Genomic DNA, 18,117 nt, shown 5'->3' with positions numbered 1-18,117 from the left:
CATCAGTGTAGCGCACACAAACACAAACGCACCTCAAACACACTCGCTCATATCTGCTCTCGACGCTCTGTTGTAGCGCATCGACTTGACAAAATGTTACAATTACCGCAGGCGACTGCCAGCTGTTTCACTGGGGGATTTCAATCTCATTAAAGGTGTGCGTGGTAATTTTTCCCTCATTAAAGTTTAACACAAATAAATTAAGGGTACTTTGGGAAAAATATGTTTTTAAACCCATTATTTGACACATTCACCTATTAAAAAATGTACTTGCTGAATGCTGAACCTTTGTTAATGCATCTTGCTACTGAATGCAAATATGCTCTTTCCCACAAACCTCTGCCAGAGTTTAGGCAGGTGTGTGTGTGTGTGTGTGTGTGTGTGTGTGTGTGTGTGTGTGTGTGTGTGTGTGTGTGTGTGTGTGTGTGTGTGTGTGTGTGTGTGTGTCTGTGTGATTCTGGGATTATTGTAATGTGAATGCTCTCCAGATATCTAATTGCGGCGGACGGCAGCTGTGTTGGTGTGCTGGGAATAAATCAGCTCAGGGCGTCCACAGACTGACAGAAGCACCATGTGGACGTGTGTTTTTGTCTGAGCGAGAGAGAGAGATACTGAGGGACGGAGAGGGAAACAAAGAAAGATGGGGCGAGAGAGAGCCAATATATCTTAGCATCCTTGTCTGCTCGGTGATAACGAGGTGAAAGTGTGTGTAAAAGATTGATGCTGGATTTGTGTGTGCACAGGAGAAACAAAGGCAAGAATAGATAACAAAACCTGTCAAAGGTAGCCTCGGTTATTGGCACAATATTGCATAAATACATAAAAATAATATTTATTTTACATAATATTTACTGAAATATATATATATATATATATATATATATATATATATATATATATATATATATATATTAAGTAATTTATAAAAACTAGGTTACATTTACAAAAACAATAATTATGTAAAAAAAAGATTTATATAGTCACATGCACAACACTGTTGCAAAAAATATATTTAATTTACATAATACAAATAATAATTCATGATCAAATTAATCAATATGGAAAAAATTGTTTTGACCTTGATCTTATATGCACAATATTGCTGCTATACAATTCATAATTTGATATAATAATAATAATAATAATAATAATAATAATAATAATGATATTAATAATAATAATAATAATAATAATAATAATAAACCTATATAATTTCAAATAAATGCATATGCAATATTTACTTTTTTAAACATTTATAAATATATATTTTAAATATTTTATTTTAGGTAATTTATATTTACATTTATTAAAAACTGAATATAAATAAATATATATAAAAAGATGTATAGTCTATATGCAGCATACCTACAATTTAAATGTATATTTATATTTAAAATATATATATATATATAAATATATATAAATTAATATTTATATATAAAATGTAACTATTTCATTTAAAAAAAATGTTTTAACTGAAATTTTTATACTTTCGATGCACATTTCTGCAATATTTTTTTACACAATACAGAATTATTTATTTGAACATTAATCTGAATTTTTTTTATATAAAGATAGCAATGTCCCCTTCATTCTGTTCTGTAATCCTATAAATAAATAAAAAAGTAACCAAATATGAAAATAATATGACAAGGGTTTGAAATCTAGGATTTGAAGTTGCTCTCCAGTGACAACCTTTGTGATCTATTGGTCGACCTCTATTTTCTGCCATTATGAAAGTCATCATATTTAATATTTGCTCTCATCACAGTCACTATGATAACAGTCGTTATTAGTACATAGCTATCACAGCCCATAGAAAAAGAGCTTGACTTTATTTTTGAGTAATTTATCCTTACAGACTGTATTGGAGATGCTCCAGTGAGAGTCACATCTGTTTGTCAATCCCAAACATCGAATGAGTGAACGCAGCGTTGTTCAATGACATGCGTAGCTGTTGTCAGACCTCTTAACACACAGATCACGATCAACAACAGTCTTTGAACTAGCCCTGTGGACGTACGGATGTGGAGATGCCATGGTCGATTGTGTTACAGATCAGAGAAAGTGGAGAAGAAAGCAGAAAACAGGTTTGTAGAAAATGGACCGCAAAATAGCCGCAGAGGTTTTTCAGAGAAGGAACAAAAGTGGTTAGGAGTCACTGAACCTTCATTTGCCACACATTTACTCCTTTACCTCTTATAACCCCATTTCTCCTATCTACAACCCTGCATAATGGAGTTCAGTGCCGATGGCATCATGGCAGGAAAACCAGTTCCAGCTTTTATATCGAGGTTTTCTATTACCAAAGTCCTGACGTGTCTGCAGGAACTGGAGTGGACACTATATCATTAGCTCTATATGTATGAAGAGACTGCGCTTCCCAGAAAAGCTCTCAGCGTTTCGAAACGGCTCAGCCAGACTCTCGCCTGCTACTGATGAGGCTCTGTGTAGAGTTTTAACAACTTAATGGAGCTACTGAGTGTGTAAGAGAGAATTCATTATTCATTGTAATTAATTCTTTCATTACACACAAGACACGGAAACGCTGCCTGCCGCCCATAAACTGGGGAAAACACATTTCGAACTCACCCAAATGAGCGCATCACTTCTATAAAAATGTAATGGAATAGTTCATGCAAAAATCTAGGGCTTCCCACGACCAAAGATTTAGTTGTTCATTTAAGCCATTAGTCGACTAGTAGCACAAATATGTTAATAACCAGTATCTTCTTAGACAGTGTCGGCTGCAAAGATGAAGTTGACTCAATCTCCACAGTAGTGGATGCCCTTATAAAGATAATGCCATGCATTAAGTGTGGTACTAATTTAAACACATGGATATGTGCATATAATAGCGCACATCCTCTATATTGCCAAAAGTATTGGGATACCCCTCCAAATCCACAATTCAGGTATTCCAATCCTCTCTTCTAGTCAATCCAAGCCTTATCACCAAGTGATAAATCGCACTTCTGACTGACAGTTCCAGTGAAAGGAACTCTTAATGCTTCAAAACACCAAGATATTTTGGACAATTTCATGCTCCCAACTTTGTTTGGACCAGTTTGGGGATGACCCCTTCCTGTTCCAACATGACTGCACACCAGTGCACAAAGCGTCGGTCCATAAAGACATGGAGGAGTGAGTTTGGTGTGGAGGAACTTGACTGGCCTGCACAGAGTCCTGACCTCAACCTGACAGAACAGCTTTGGGATGAATTAGAGCGGAGACTGAGAGCCAGGCCTTCTCATCCAACATCAGTGCCTGACCTCACAAATGCTCTGCTAGAAGAATGGTCAAAAATTCCCATAAACACACTCCTAAATCTTGTGGAAAGCCTTCCCAGAAGAGTTGAAGCCGTTATAGCTGCAAAGGGTGGGCAAACTCTGTATTAAACCCTACAGATTAAGAATGGGATGACAGACGTCCCAAAACTTTTGGCAATATAGAGTATGTTCTATATTTGATCGAGAGAGGCCACACTCTCAGAAAAAAAAGGTACAGTGCTGTCACTGGGGCGGTACCCTAAGGTACAAAAAAGTAAAAAGGTACATCTTTGTACCTTACTCACCCCTAAATGGTACATATTAATACCTTAAAAGGTACATATCAGTACTTTAAAAGTGCGTATTAGTACCTTAAAGGTACAAAGTTGAACCTTATAGTACCTTTTAGGAATATTAGTATCTTTTCAGTTTTGTACCTTAGGGTACCGCCCCAGTCACAGAAATGTACCTTTTTTCTAAAGTGGCTAACATTAGGCTACTACTTGCATTTTTTAAATGATAACGCATGTTTGAGGTTGATGAATGAATTGCCTGCAGAGTTTGCTTGACACCTTTTTTAGGGGGCCAGTCTTTACCTTCTCAAAATGGTCCCATACTTTTGGATTTCGTGACTGAATTAAATTTCGTGAATTAAAGTTTGGTCAACCAAGCCTATTTTTAACAATTTAGTTGACCAGTATTAGGGAGCAGAGCAAAATCTAAATTCTGTTATTTATGGTAAGTTACTAAGGTCGTTCCAAACCTGCATGGTTTTCTTTCTTCCGTGGAACACAAAAGATGACATTCAATAAGTTCACAATGAAAGTGTGTGGAGATGGATGCTGTCAAGCACTATGAAAGTATAATAAAATAAATCAATAGGTCTTTTGTGATATATTTGACAAATCTGAAAGAAAGAAAAGAAGGCCAAAAGAACACAGGTTTGGAACGACATGAAAAAATCTTCATTTTTGGATGAACTATCTATTTAAGAATGACACAAACTTATGTTCTGTATGTGGAAAAACTTGATTTCGGTTTCTATATTAATTTATCTGCAGATCATGCTTTATTCTAGGAATCTCTGAAACCGTCTTAAATACTGTACACAAGACTCTGGGAAAATTCCACTGACACAGAGCGCTCAAACTGATGAGAGTGGGTGTGTATAAGAGAGAGAGAGAGAGAGAGAGAGAGAGAGAGAGAGAGAGAGAGAGAGAGAGAGAGAGAGAGAGAGAGAGAGAGAGAGAGAGAGAGAGAGAGAGAGAGAGAGAGAGAGAGAGAGAGAGAGAGAGAGAGGGAGAGGGAGAGAGAGAGAGATGGTTTGTATGTGGGTGGCTGGTTTGAATAATGATTTTGGAGAAGTGTACAGTGCAGTTCTCTTTTTAAATGTTAAATTGCACCCAACATGCAGAGACTTGATGAAACCTACTGAAACTAGAGCTAAAGCTAGCTAATTCAGCTACTAAACAACATCTCACGAATAGTTCATATACAATTATTTGCTCAACCTGGATGGATGGATGGATGGATGGATAGATAGATAGAATGATACAATGGATAGACAGACAGACAGATGACGGATGGACAGATAGACAGACGATGAATAGATGGACAGACAGACAGAGGATGGATGGATGGATGGATGGATGGATGGATGGATGGATGGATGGACGGACAGACAGACGATGGGTGGATGGACGGACGGACGGACGGACGGACGGACGGACGGACGGACGGACGGACGGACGGACGGACGGACGGACGGACGGACGGACGGACGGACGGACGGACGGACGGACGGACGGACGGACGGACGGACGGACGGACGGACGGACGGACGGACGGACGGACGGACGGACGGACAGATAGATAGATAGATAGATAGATAGATAGATAGATAGATAGATAGATAGATAGATAGATAGATAGATAGATAGATAGATAGATAGAATGACACAATGGATAGACAGACAGACAGATGACGGATGGACAGATAGACAGACAATGAATAGATGGACAGACAGACAGACGATGGGTGGATGGATGGACGGACAGACGGACGGACGGACAGATAGATAGATAGATAGATAGATAGATAGATAGATAGATAGATAGATAGATAGATAGATAGATAGATAGATAGATAGATAGATAGATAGAATGACACAATGGATAGACAGACAGACAGATGACGGATGGACAGATAGACAGACAATGAATAGATGGACAGACAGACACACGATGGGTGGATGGATGGATGGATGGATGGATGGACGGACAGACAGACACACGATGGATGGATGGATGGATGGATAGATAGATAGTTAGATAGAAAGATAGATAGATAGATAGATAGATAGATAGATAGATAGATAGATAGATAGATAGATAGATAGATAGATAGATAGATAGATAGATAGATAGATAGATAGAATGACACAATGGATATACAGACAGACAGATGACGGATGGACAGATAGACAGACGAAGAATAGATGGACAGACAGACAGATGATGGATGGATGGATGGATGGATGGATGGATGGATGGATGGATTGTGACCACATTTTTTAAGTTAGAAAGTCCCATATAACTTATATGCAATATAGTAATAAACAACATTTAATTCCTTTCCACATCTGAATTACTAGAAAACCTCCTAAACAGATGCTAAATACTGCATTGGTAGTCATAAATTCACCACTGACCTGTAAGACTGACCTTTAACTTTTGGCCCCATTGAGCAGATTGAGGAAAGGGTCAGCACAGCTCAGCAAGACTCGGCTTTCACCGCCTCAGGCCTTCAGCAGGACTTTCACAAGTCTCGGGTTTGTTTGATGTGCTGAGACGCTGTTTATCCACTGCTTTTGTCACAGGGTGGAAGAAGTTCAGGATTTTAGGAGCACTCTTATAGGGTACACACCCCAAAATAGCACTGCTTGTGTGGAGCCCACAGGATGCAACGTAACTTACATTTACATTTAAACATTTAGCAGACGCTTTTATCCAAAGCGACTTACAAAAAAGGGGAGAGTAATAGAAGCAACGAAACAGACAAGGCCAACAACCTGTAAGAGCTGTAAGAAATCTCAATTAATTAGCACAGTACACAACAATTTTTTTTTTTTTTTTTTTTTTTTTTTTAGGCATCTACAACAAAAACTCACGTACGCAAAATGCCGAACACTGGATTTTGATAGCTATGATAACAACCCATTAGGACTGAGGCTGTTGCCCCAGCTGTTGTCGTTAATGCAGATTCAGTGGCCCAATGGGTTGGTTTTGTATTCTAGCTAAACGCGCAGCAATAGCCATCTACAACAAAAACTCACGTACGCAAAATACAGAACACTGGATTCTGATAGTTATGATAACTATGTAACACACCCGCCTGAAGGCACAAATCCGGATGAGAGACGTAGATATGATCCAGGAGTGTGCGCTTTTTGGTCGTTGCTGTGGTGATCAGTAAGTGCTATTCTCTATTGGTCAAGTGCAACTGACTGTAATAGAATATGATATAAGCAAGATACAATTAATATATTTATCATGCACATAACATTTGAATAAACTCTTTTGGAAAGTATATTTATAATACTTGTCTCACCTTTATCCACCATCATGTTTTTTTCCCCAACTGAGTTTGCTGTTTGATTGTTTTATCTGCAAAGAATTAAATGAAGATGAATTAAATTATTGAATTATATGAATTATTATTCTTTTTTATTTTATTTACAGCCCCAGTAAGAAATCAAATTAGCTTAAGACAATAGCTCAATATAATATTTAAATCATTTGCTTTGACTTCAGTGCAGGGACAATATAAAAGTCACTTATTTCATTTAGAAAACAACATGAGGTTTTAATGTGTTTCTCACACATATATACCGTCCTGCAGAGTTAGGTTAAACCAATTAAATGGCTAAAATATAAAAATGACAGGACATTGTTTTAAAGTTAAAGTGTTGAAGCTGAACTGTGCAGGACAGAAGATCTCAGGAGCAGAATTAAGTGCTTCTGCTGTAGAGGATTTAAGCGAAGATTTTAATGATATTGTCTGGTGCCAAACATTCTCCTTTAAGGCAGCCGGCTGATTTATGGTCTTTACAGGGCTTTAAATGGCACAAGGGAAATGAGTCTTTACATTTACATTCACACTTATGCATGTACCAGACGCTTTTATTCAAAGCGCCTTACATTGCATTGAAGGTCTACATTTTATCAGCTTATGTATTCCTTTGGAATCGAACCAACGACATTAGCCACTTTACCACTGTCGGGCCAGTGCGAACCAAGGCTTTCAACGGGACAGGCTGGGCTGGGCTAATAGCCTCGAGCCCAAAACCATGCTGCGTTTCCACCATCGGCTAAAAGCTCCAGAGCGCTTCACTAAAACCCGCCAGTAACACACCTCTCTGGAACAACGTCACACAAACTCATTATTTCGCCAGCAAATGGAAGTTTTATCAGAAAATGAATCAGAACGAAACTGGAAACTAGCTAGATAGCAAAATGAACATGATAAAAGCAGCCGTTTGTCTGCATTTGTGTTATTTACTTAAATATTTAAAACCCAAACATCAATGTTTTACCATAACAATAACTGATACATTGATCATAATTAATGAATCTGTGTCAAGATTGCACATTAGTTCCACAGAAATAAAGTGATATTTACTGTTAATACACAAAAGGACTCACATTATTCTGTTTATTTGTAGTCGCAGGACAGTATGTTTACATCACATTTAGAATAATAATTTGTTACATTTATATAGCGCTTTTCTAGGCACTCAAAGCACTTTACATAAAAGGGGGAATCTCCTCAGCCACCAACAATGTGCAGCATCCACCTGGATGAACACTCAGAACGCTCACCACACACCAGCTGATTGGTGGAGAGGAGACAGTGATGAAGCCAATCAGGAGAGAGGGAGTATTAGGAGGCCATGATGAACAGGGGCCAGTGGGCAAATTTGGCCGGGATGCCGGGGTTACACCCCTACTCTTAGGGATTTTTAACGACCACAGAGAGTAAGGACCTCGGTTTAACGTCTCATCCGAAAGACAGAATGAGATTTAGAAAGAATGATCATTTCTACATTTTTCACCCAAAATAGAGCTTGAGGAGCTTTAGCACTCTCTACAGTGACAGTCTCAAAACATTTGTAGTACAAAACATATTTCAGTCTTTCTCCCAAAAAGTTGAAGGAGTTGCTTTATTTTATGACATATGCCGAGCTGAATGTGGATATCAGTAATTCCGGTATCATGAGACGAGATGTACTGACAGATCAAATAAATACACGATTGTGATGGCCTTTATGATTTGCATCGCCCACATCACAAACAGAAGTTATTTCAAACACTCGCTGCTGTCTGAAAGTGAGTTGAGCTAAAATTATTTTCAAAGTCTTTAAAGCTGATGTTAGCTGGTATATGAAATCATATAAAGACTCGGGTAAACTGTGCCTTAAGCCACAGATTGCCTTTTTTGGCCCTGTCAGTTGATAAGACTCGATCAAGCCCCAGAAGTGGCAGTGGAAAGCGACTGGCATGCACTAGCACTCCCGCTTTTGGCCCGACAGTGGTAACGCGGCTATGGCGTTGCAAGTGCTATGCTCTACTGTTTGAGCTACTTTACCTGTTTCCTTGTTAAAGCCCTCTTCTTCTTCTCTTTCTCAGGCCGAGTTCTCGGCGGCGGCGGTGTTGCATCAGGCCCGGCGGGATCAGGTGGCAGACACGTGCCGTGCCCACAGCGCGTCCAGCCGCAAGCGCCGCGTCCTGACCCCCAGCGACCTCAAGCATCTAGTGGTGGACGAGGAGCACGAGCTCATCTACTGCTACGTGCCCAAAGTGGCCTGCACCAACTGGAAACGGGTCATGATGGTGCTGAGCAGTCGGGGCAAGTACAGCGACCCCATGGAGATCCCTTCCAACGAGGCCCACATCCCCTCCAACCTCAAGACCCTCAACCAGTACAGCATCCCCGATATCAACCACCGGCTCAAGAACTACCTCAAGTTCCTCTTCGTGCGTGAGCCCTTCGAGCGATTGGTGTCGGCCTACCGCAACAAGTTCACGCTCCGCTACAACACCTCCTTCCACAAACGGTACGGGACAAAGATCGTGCGGCGGTACCGCAAGAACGCCACGGCCGAGGCGCTGCAGAGCGGCGCCGACGTGAAGTTCCAGGAGTTCGCCGAGTACCTGGTGGACCCGGGGACTCAGAGAGAAGCTCCGCTCAACGAACACTGGCAGACGGTGTACTCGCTCTGCCACCCCTGCCACATCCACTACGACCTGGTGGGCAAGTACGAGACTCTGGAGGAGGACGCCAACTACGTGCTCAAGCTGGCAGGGGTGGGCGACTCGTTGCACTTCCCGTCGTACGCCAAATCCACCCGTACCACCGACCAAATGGCGGCCATGTTTTTCAACAACATCAGCTCCCAGCAGCAAAGCCAACTCTACCAACTCTACAAACTGGACTTTCTTATGTTCAACTACTCTATTCCCAACTACCTAAAACTGCAGTAAACACAGATACGCAGTTGCGCACACGTTTCCGAGCTCGTTCAACGAGGTTGAACAATGGGAGAATGGCCGTGGCTGAAAGACACAGGCGGGGGAATCAACCAAGCACCTAAATGTAAAATTGTATTTATATCCACTGGGATGGTTGCATCATTTCAGGACAACCAAGGAGCTGTCGGTCAACTGCAAATGCGTAAAGCGGACCGCTGGAAAGTGTTCTTTTGAGACTGAAGTCCTGATGTATTTGGCTATTGAATTGTACATTGTCAGTGTAAAGGCTCCTGTTCCCGAACATCAAAAGCAATATGACATATTCTCCGAGCTATACCTGCTCGACTGGTTTATCTATTAATATACTCAGCCAGCCATCGCCATTATCGAAGCTTCACAGAAAGGAGCGCCTAGACTAATAATAAGACTTGAGATACAATCAGACTTCAGTTCCCCACTTCTAATTTCATGTTCCCTTTGGAAGTTCCCTTGCTTTTCTCCCATACTCAGACGGCCTTTGTGTGTGTGTGTATTTATACGGTGCATATTTTGAAGATGCACGCTAAAATAAGAATGACAAAAAAAAGATGCCTTCCTGAAGGGGCGTGTCCATTTGTGAGTGACCGGCCGGGGCTCCGCCCACTGGGTCAGTCAGGGAGCATCTGTAGCAGTCGGGAGGTCAGAGGTCACTGCGAGTTGACCTCAAGCACACTGTTCCCAGAACCCCTCCTTCCCTTGGTTGGTCTTCGGTAAACGTAAGGATTTTGGGTGTTTTTTTTTTTTATTTTGTATTTGTTTGTAATGGAAAAGGTTGCTGCGAGCAGCACGTTATAATATTATTTGAAGTACTGTGTGAAATAGAGATGAGAAAGACTTTTCTGAGGTTTAATTGTTATAATTTGTTCATATTTTGTCTTGCCTCATATGCAGAACACATTTGCTGGGATACCTCGCTGGATGTTTTGTGACGGGTGTACGGAAACGGGCAGGGCTTTGTTTTCTGAGCTGTTCTCATGGGAAAGTTCACACAGTTTGAGGGAGAGAGGGAGAGAAAACGCAGGCAAATCTGTTCCATCCATTAGATGATTTAAACGTCTTTCTCAATTTGAGAAGTTTAAAGGAACACCCTTTAATTTAGCCAGCTGTCTTTTATGACTTGCGATTTGCTTTGACAGTGCACGAAAATTATAAAAATTGCTTATTTACGTGTGCCATGGCCACAAGTGGGTGTATCCAAGAGCTTTATCTCAATGTGATTGTACCAAATCTTGAGGTTACGGCTAAAGGCTTCTTTCAGCGTTCTCACTCCCACATCTCTCTGCTTTTTAGGAAAAGTCCTGGGTTTATTTGGCCTGAATAAGGGAGTGCTGATTAGCAGGATTTTAAGTCATGTAGAGCAGGGTCTTTAATGAAGACCACACACACACACACACACACACACACACACACACACACACACACACACACACACACACACACACCTTACTGATGCAAACGTGGCAAAGAAAGCAAAAGAAAAGAAAAAAAATGTGTCAAACACAAGCTGTTATCAACTTCTATCTCCTCCACCCTCTCCTTTCCTCTATTTCTGCTCATGCTGCTTTTTCTAAATGTTATCCTGCACAAAAAATAAAAAAGCTTAAAAAATTAAAATTAAATTCCCATGAGAAACCAGTAAAAGCATTCATGGATTAGTCAAAGTCATAATTACAAAACTCATTTCTTGTCATATAGTAATTATGGTAACTAATTGGCTGGTTCGGATAAAAAGATTTGAGTAGATACATTTAGCCTATTGAAAGAACTTTTTATCTCTAAAACACACTGGGTTAAAAACACCCCAAATTGGGTTGTTTTTAACCCAAGGGCTGGGTAAATATAGGACAGAACCATAGACTGTAAAAAAAAAAAAAATTGAATATGTTGGGTTAATTTTACCCAGCAAATTGAATTGATTAATCTTCACTGTAATATTTATAATTAAAATTTATATTTATAATTTATAATTAAAAAATAATATTTACAGATTACCTTAAATCCTGTTCTGAGAACATAATTTATAATGTTGACATAAATAATCTTTCTTTTTGAATAAAATCATAACATTTTATGCAAGGGCAAGTCACCAGGCGTTTCCATCACGTGAAAAGACAGACGTGACACTCGTTTAGGTGACTCACATCACACCCCTGTATAAAATGCTTTGCATAAAAATTCAACGATATACAGCACAATAACGAATTTATAGATCAAATAAAATGTACACAAACCTGTATTTTACAGAAGATATACACCAGTTTGACGGAGCTGCACTGCTCTCTCTCCGAAGAGGCCTGCGATAAATAACTCAACCCCTCGGTTGTTACATCTGACCCGGGATCTGTGAAACACAAAAACTACCCAAACACTGGGTTGTTACATCTGACCCGGGATCTGTGAAACACAAAAACTACCCAAACATTGGGTTGTTACGTCTGACCCATGATCTGGGTAACACAAAAACTACCCAAACACTGGGTTGTTATGTCTGACCCAGGATCTGTGAAACACAAAAACTACCCAAACACTGGGTTGTTACGTCTGACCCATGATCCGGGTAACACAAAAACTACCCAAACACTGGGTTGTTACGTCTGACCCATGATCCGGGTAACACAAAAACTACCCAAACATTGGGTTGTTACGTCTGACCCATGATCTGGGTAACACAAAAACTACCCAAACACTGGGTTGTTATGTCTGACCCAGGATCTGTGAAACACAAAAACTACCCAAACACTGGGTTGTTACGTCTGACCCATGATCCGGGTAACACAAAAACTACCCAAACACTGGGTTGTTATGTCTGACCCATGATCTGGGTAACACAAAAAACTACCCAAACACTGGGTTGTTATGTCTGACCCTGGATCTGTGAAACACAAAAACTACCCAAACACTGGGCTGTTACATCTGACCCGGGATCTGTGTAACACAAAAACTACCCAAACACTGGGTTGTTACATCTGACCCGGGATCTGGGTAACACAAAAACTACCCAAACACTGGGTTGTTATGTCTGACCCAGGATCTGTGAAACAAAAACTACCCAAACACTGGGTTGTTACATCTGACCCGGGATCTGTGTAACACAAAAACTACCCAAACACTGGGTTGTTACGTCTGACCCAGAATCTGTGTAAAAATAACCCAAAAGGCGCAACCCAGGATTTAGGTAGAAAGAGATAACCCAATATTTGTTTAGAGCGTAGTTGTTCTTAGAATGGCTCTTCAAATCTCCTCTATCCTCTTCGCCAGGGCAGGAAATGAATCCTCAAGTCTGAAATTCTTTTGTGAATCATCAGCTCAGAAAACAAAGTGTGCCTGAATGGTTTCTCAGTTTTTCAAAACTGTTTATTTCATTTGTTCTGTAACAACAAACACGGTTGAGCCTCATTAGCGCCCACACGACAGCCACGCTAATACACGCATTAGCGCCCACATTAGCAGGCACAGTGCCTTTCAAACGCTCACTCTATCACATGTAGTACAGCACACCAACATTGCATGCAACTGGCATTTTTAGAAATAATAATAATAATAATAAACCTGATTTGCTTGATTTATGACTCCAGCTGAGGACATTCCCAGATGCTACTTAGCTAACTTTTCACACTTAGGTACAGAACGGCTAGGCTCACCATTCACACGAGCTCACGTGGCTTACCTATTGCTCTATGTGCCTGTTTAATAATCAGTGTATACATTGGTTTAATGTTGCCATATTTGTTTTCACTTTCTTCTCAACCATTAAACCAACCGCAGTCTAATTTATTTATTTATTCCTCCTGGGTATTCAGGATGGACTCTGCCGGGTCACGGGTCGGACCCTCGCACTGTAAATGGGAAAAATACAAACCAAGTGAACTGTCAGATCAATGCGCTCCCTGGAGAATGCGCTCGTACTCTCTCTCTCTGTTTCTTTCTCTCTCCTGTTTTCTCAATAAAGCTGAAACTGAACCCCTTAGTGGCCAATTTGTCACTGTCTCTGTCTCCACATAATCATTAAACTTGAGTGAAAATGTTGTCACTTGTTAAAGGGATCTTTTTAACACAGCTGTTCCTCCTCATTTGGCATGGTTTCTGGCGTTTTACGCTCGCTGAGACGATCTATAGGAAAACATCAAATCTTTATTTGGATCCTTCTCACACTTTCTTTATTGGGGATTTGTTCAATTACAAAGTTCCTTAAGTCCTGAGGACTAAATGAGACTTATTCAAATTAAGCAGAGACTGAATGTAAAGCCTAACTTTTGGATAACTACTTAAACTCAGAGGACCCGGTACAGGGTCGGAAATGACATTGTCATGTATTTACTTTCCATTTTAAATGTCTGTGGAGGAGCTATGTGGTACCATTTGAAAGCTTAGATTCTCTAATTTCTGGAGATATGCATCACTTTGGCATTTGTTTTACACACAGTAATGTATTTACACTAAATTACTCTGATGTCATTTCCGTCTGGATTTGGCCTACCCAAATTGAAAAGCCTCCCATACACACATACATGTGGGCTAGGTTAAAAATTTTGGTGTCATTTTACAGGAAACCCTCTAAAGTTACATAAAACACTGCTAAAAGTGATAAACATGTAAGGATATGTTGTGTAAGCTGTTATAACCCCCCCCAAAAAAATTAGGCGCTTTTAGATTTTTTTTATATAAATTAATTTTTGAAAGTGTGTAACTCAGGCCCTGTGTGCTCTAGGACCCTGCAGACACTTTGGGCTGCTTCCAGCATGAATAATTAATTTAATGACACTGGGATATTGCATTTATATCACTGTATATGGTGGTGGGAGGGGCCGGTGGAATGGGGTAGCAGAGTCGGGGGAGGCAAAAAGGGGTAAAAAAAAAAGGGGGGGTCATCCCTTCAGACCCATTTGAGTAAATTTGGCATACAACATGACACAGACAAAATTCTTTTTCCCACTATTTTCTGTAATTTAGTGGAAACAGCCCAAAAAGCAATCAAAAAGCACCTACCTTTTTTTTTGGGGGGGGGGGGGGGGGGGTTATTACAGCTTAGACAACATATACTTATATGTTTATCACTTTTAGCAGTGTTTTATGTAACTTCAAAGGGTTTCCTGTAAAATGACACCAACATTTTGACCTTGACCACTGTATGTGTGAATGGGAGGCTTTTCAATTTGGGTAGGCCAAATCCAGACGGAAATCCCCAAAAATGGCCCTGAGTGTAAGAGGATAAACAAAACATTGAAGTTATCTGTGAGGTTATTATACATTTTAAAGACATGTATGGCTCACCTGGTAGAGTTTGATGGCCGTAATGCCAAGGGTCAGCTTTGTGCCGTAAAAAGAAAACATGGAAACAAATAGGGATGCAGCGATTTATCAGCCAATAAAAGCAATTCTTTTCACTATCCGTCTGATTGTTTGTGAAAAATGTATCGTGTGTTGAATTTAGAGTTGTTGACGCGACGTTAAACAATACTAACACTGGGTTAGTTAAGTCAAAAAATGTAATTCTATCATAAATTTGGCTACTCTAAACCCGTTCCAAACCTGTAAGACACAAATGAAGATCTGAAGTGACTCTGAGTAATGAAATGACTCTGAGTAATGAAATCTGAGTCATTTCTGTCTCTCCATTGGCAGCTACTCAACTACCACTTTGATGCTTTAAAAAGTTCATAAAGAGATCATAAAACTAATCCACATGAATTGAGCGGTTTAGTCCAAAAAAAATGTGTGTGAAAAGATTCGATCCTTTTACATGATGAACAGGTTGAATTTATGAGTCTTTCGTCTGGGAAATGGAATACGCTGGCTGGTGCTGTATTATAATTCATGATAAAGAACTCCTTTATTTGATGAGGATTCAGCAGCATGTGAGAGAACATTGGTATAATCGAGCGTCATTAGGTTCCTGAACTCCTGGAGTCATTTTAAACTGGTACACTTTTGAAGAGGCACTAATAACTGGGATTTGTCAGGTTAGAGCCTTAAAATGCTTTCATGAGGCACTAAATGCTATTTTAAAAAATGGCAAATGTAAGTGCACAAGCCTGTCTGTGAAAACTGAATTCTTTTGGGAAGACGTTACAAATGAATGAACGTTACAAATATTCCCACACCCTTGCTTCATTTAGTAAATAATGAACTATTAATATGCAAATTAGCCCCGCCTCCACTCACATGACAAAAAGTACCTAAGTAACTGTAGTAAACGCCACACAATGGTATCGCTCTTTACAACATCAGACACATAACAGTGATTAATATGATTGGCCTTTTTGCTTGACTACTATCCAACAGTTGCTAATGCTACACAAACCATAATCCCTTTTGCCATCTCAGTCTGCCTTCTAAAAATCAGTAACATTATCCTTTTTGAACATCCTGGGATGTCAGTGGAGAAAGGCATCATAACATACACATCATATACATAATTCATAAGCAATGCTGCTAAATGTATTATATTCCATGTCAACAGAAAAAATATAGACTACCGGTATGGCTTCTCAATGGACTTTAAAGGAGGTTGCTTTACATGTCTATCAACAATATGTTTCTTCCTAAGTGGGTAGAGTAAGCTTCAAAACAATCCAGACTTTAATTGTCAAACATGTGGTTTGGTGAGACTAGCTACCCCCCAACAATATCATCATTACTTTATCAAAGAACCCAGTTTTTAGCCTCTTAGCAAGGCCATGTTTTTGAATCTCTGACAATACTGCTGACCTTGTGGTGCTGGCAGAGCCTCCCAGGACTTGTGGTGAGTCCAGATGTGTCTGCTCTGGTTATATACGAGCGCCCCGCTATATCCCAGCAAGATTTGTAGTGGGACCTTTGAAGATTTCATGCAAGAGGAAACGCATAAGCGTGCCAAACTTTTGTGTCACATAGGTGCAACAGAGCTGCGTTTTGGGCTGCCAGAGAAATGTGTGTCACTCCACTGTGAAGAAAGATTCATGCACGGTTTTGTGCTTCAGTAGCGGGTTGTCACTTTGGTGTCAAGAGTGAGTTTGAAGCCAAAACCTAACTTCTCACCGAAAATCCTGAGCTTTGGTTTTTTTTTTTCTCTTGCTGAATGTGCAATTCTCATGAAACTTTGCTACCGCACCTGCTATGGTCTCCTCCCAGAAGCCTCAGCTCCACCCTCCACCGTATCCTCTCGGTTATGCTCAGAATACCCTATTAATTTGCCATGGGGGTGGGGGGGGGGGGGTCATCCTCCGAATTAACCCAGGACCTTCAGCCACATCAAACTTGGCACTGCGAAAAAGTTTGGGTTTCTCAGCGAACACGTGCAGGGTCAAGTTGGCAGGAGTTCTCTGTCATTATCCAACCTATGAAGAGCTGAAATGATGATGTTGCTTGGAAGTTAGATGTTGTTCCCTTGGGGACCGCTACGCTGTTTACTGCTAATATGCAGGCGTAGCTGAAAACTATCATTTGCTATAATCTCTGAGCTCTAAAACCCAACCAAAAGACTCATAGATACACTCACTGAAGTGTTCCTTAACTCCCAAGGATGAAATTGGTTGTGGTTCAATCTCAGCTTAGAAGATTTTCCGTCCATCCATTCCCCTAAGAAGTGTTTCTCAGTGCTGTACACTTGATTAATCCATAGTAATCCATTTGCACAACAGTTGAACTCCTTCAACCCTTTGCTTTGACTTCAGTCGAGGAGGAATTTCACACCTGAATAGCAGAAACCGCTCTCCGTTGGCGCAAGACAGAGAACGACAACTCTCGCTGACATCTTTCTCTCTCGTGGCTGAATTTAGCAAGTATTGACAATTAAGGTTGAAGTCAACAAAATCAAAACAAGTAGTTAGTATGTGTAGTATGTTAATCATGTTAATCAAATAAAATTCTGTCCTTATTTTGATACAAACCTGTTTGACTTACTTCCTTGTGAATGCAAAAGAAAACTTTTAGAGGATATTTTGATTGTTTTCATCTATACAGCAAAGGTCATGGTGTGCGAAACAACCAAATTGGGTCCCATTGAAAGGACAAAAACAAACATTTTCAAGATATCATCTTTTGCGTTCCACATATGATGAAACTCATGCCACTCATGATGAAATTCATTTAAAAATGGTTCTGGGTAAAAAGGAGTCCAAATGTGACCACAGTGAGTAAAGAGCGTGTTGTACAGTCCACCGGCCCTCTGAACTGATTAAAGTGGAGTTGTTGGATGAAGTCCTTCAGTCTAAACTCTCATTTTGGCTTGAACTGGACTTTCATCTCTCACGTCCGTGCCAGGGGACAACTCCTAATCCCATCTTTAAAAGTACTCGAT

The 18,117-nt window shown here is 40.2% G+C and overlaps 1 protein-coding gene across 2 annotated transcripts in view; it reads left to right on the top strand.

The window, feature by feature from the left end:
• The window catches only part of chst11 (carbohydrate (chondroitin 4) sulfotransferase 11), a 52,281-nt gene extending 41,000 nt beyond the window's left edge, over nt 1-11,281 (top strand). For both annotated transcript variants that reach the window (XM_067428133.1, XM_067428132.1), the window contains exon 3: nt 8,958-11,281. In XM_067428133.1, coding sequence (XP_067284234.1) covers nt 8,958-9,812 — 855 coding nt within the window. In that variant the 3' untranslated portion in view covers nt 9,813-11,281. The remainder of the gene's footprint in view (nt 1-8,957) is intronic.
• Nucleotides 11,282-18,117: the final 6,836 nt, after the last annotated feature.

This window comes from Pseudorasbora parva, chromosome 20, assembly GCF_024679245.1.
Source record: "Pseudorasbora parva isolate DD20220531a chromosome 20, ASM2467924v1, whole genome shotgun sequence".
Taxonomy (NCBI): Eukaryota; Metazoa; Chordata; class Actinopteri; order Cypriniformes; family Gobionidae; genus Pseudorasbora; species Pseudorasbora parva.
This window is presented reverse-complemented; position numbering and strand designations above follow the sequence as displayed.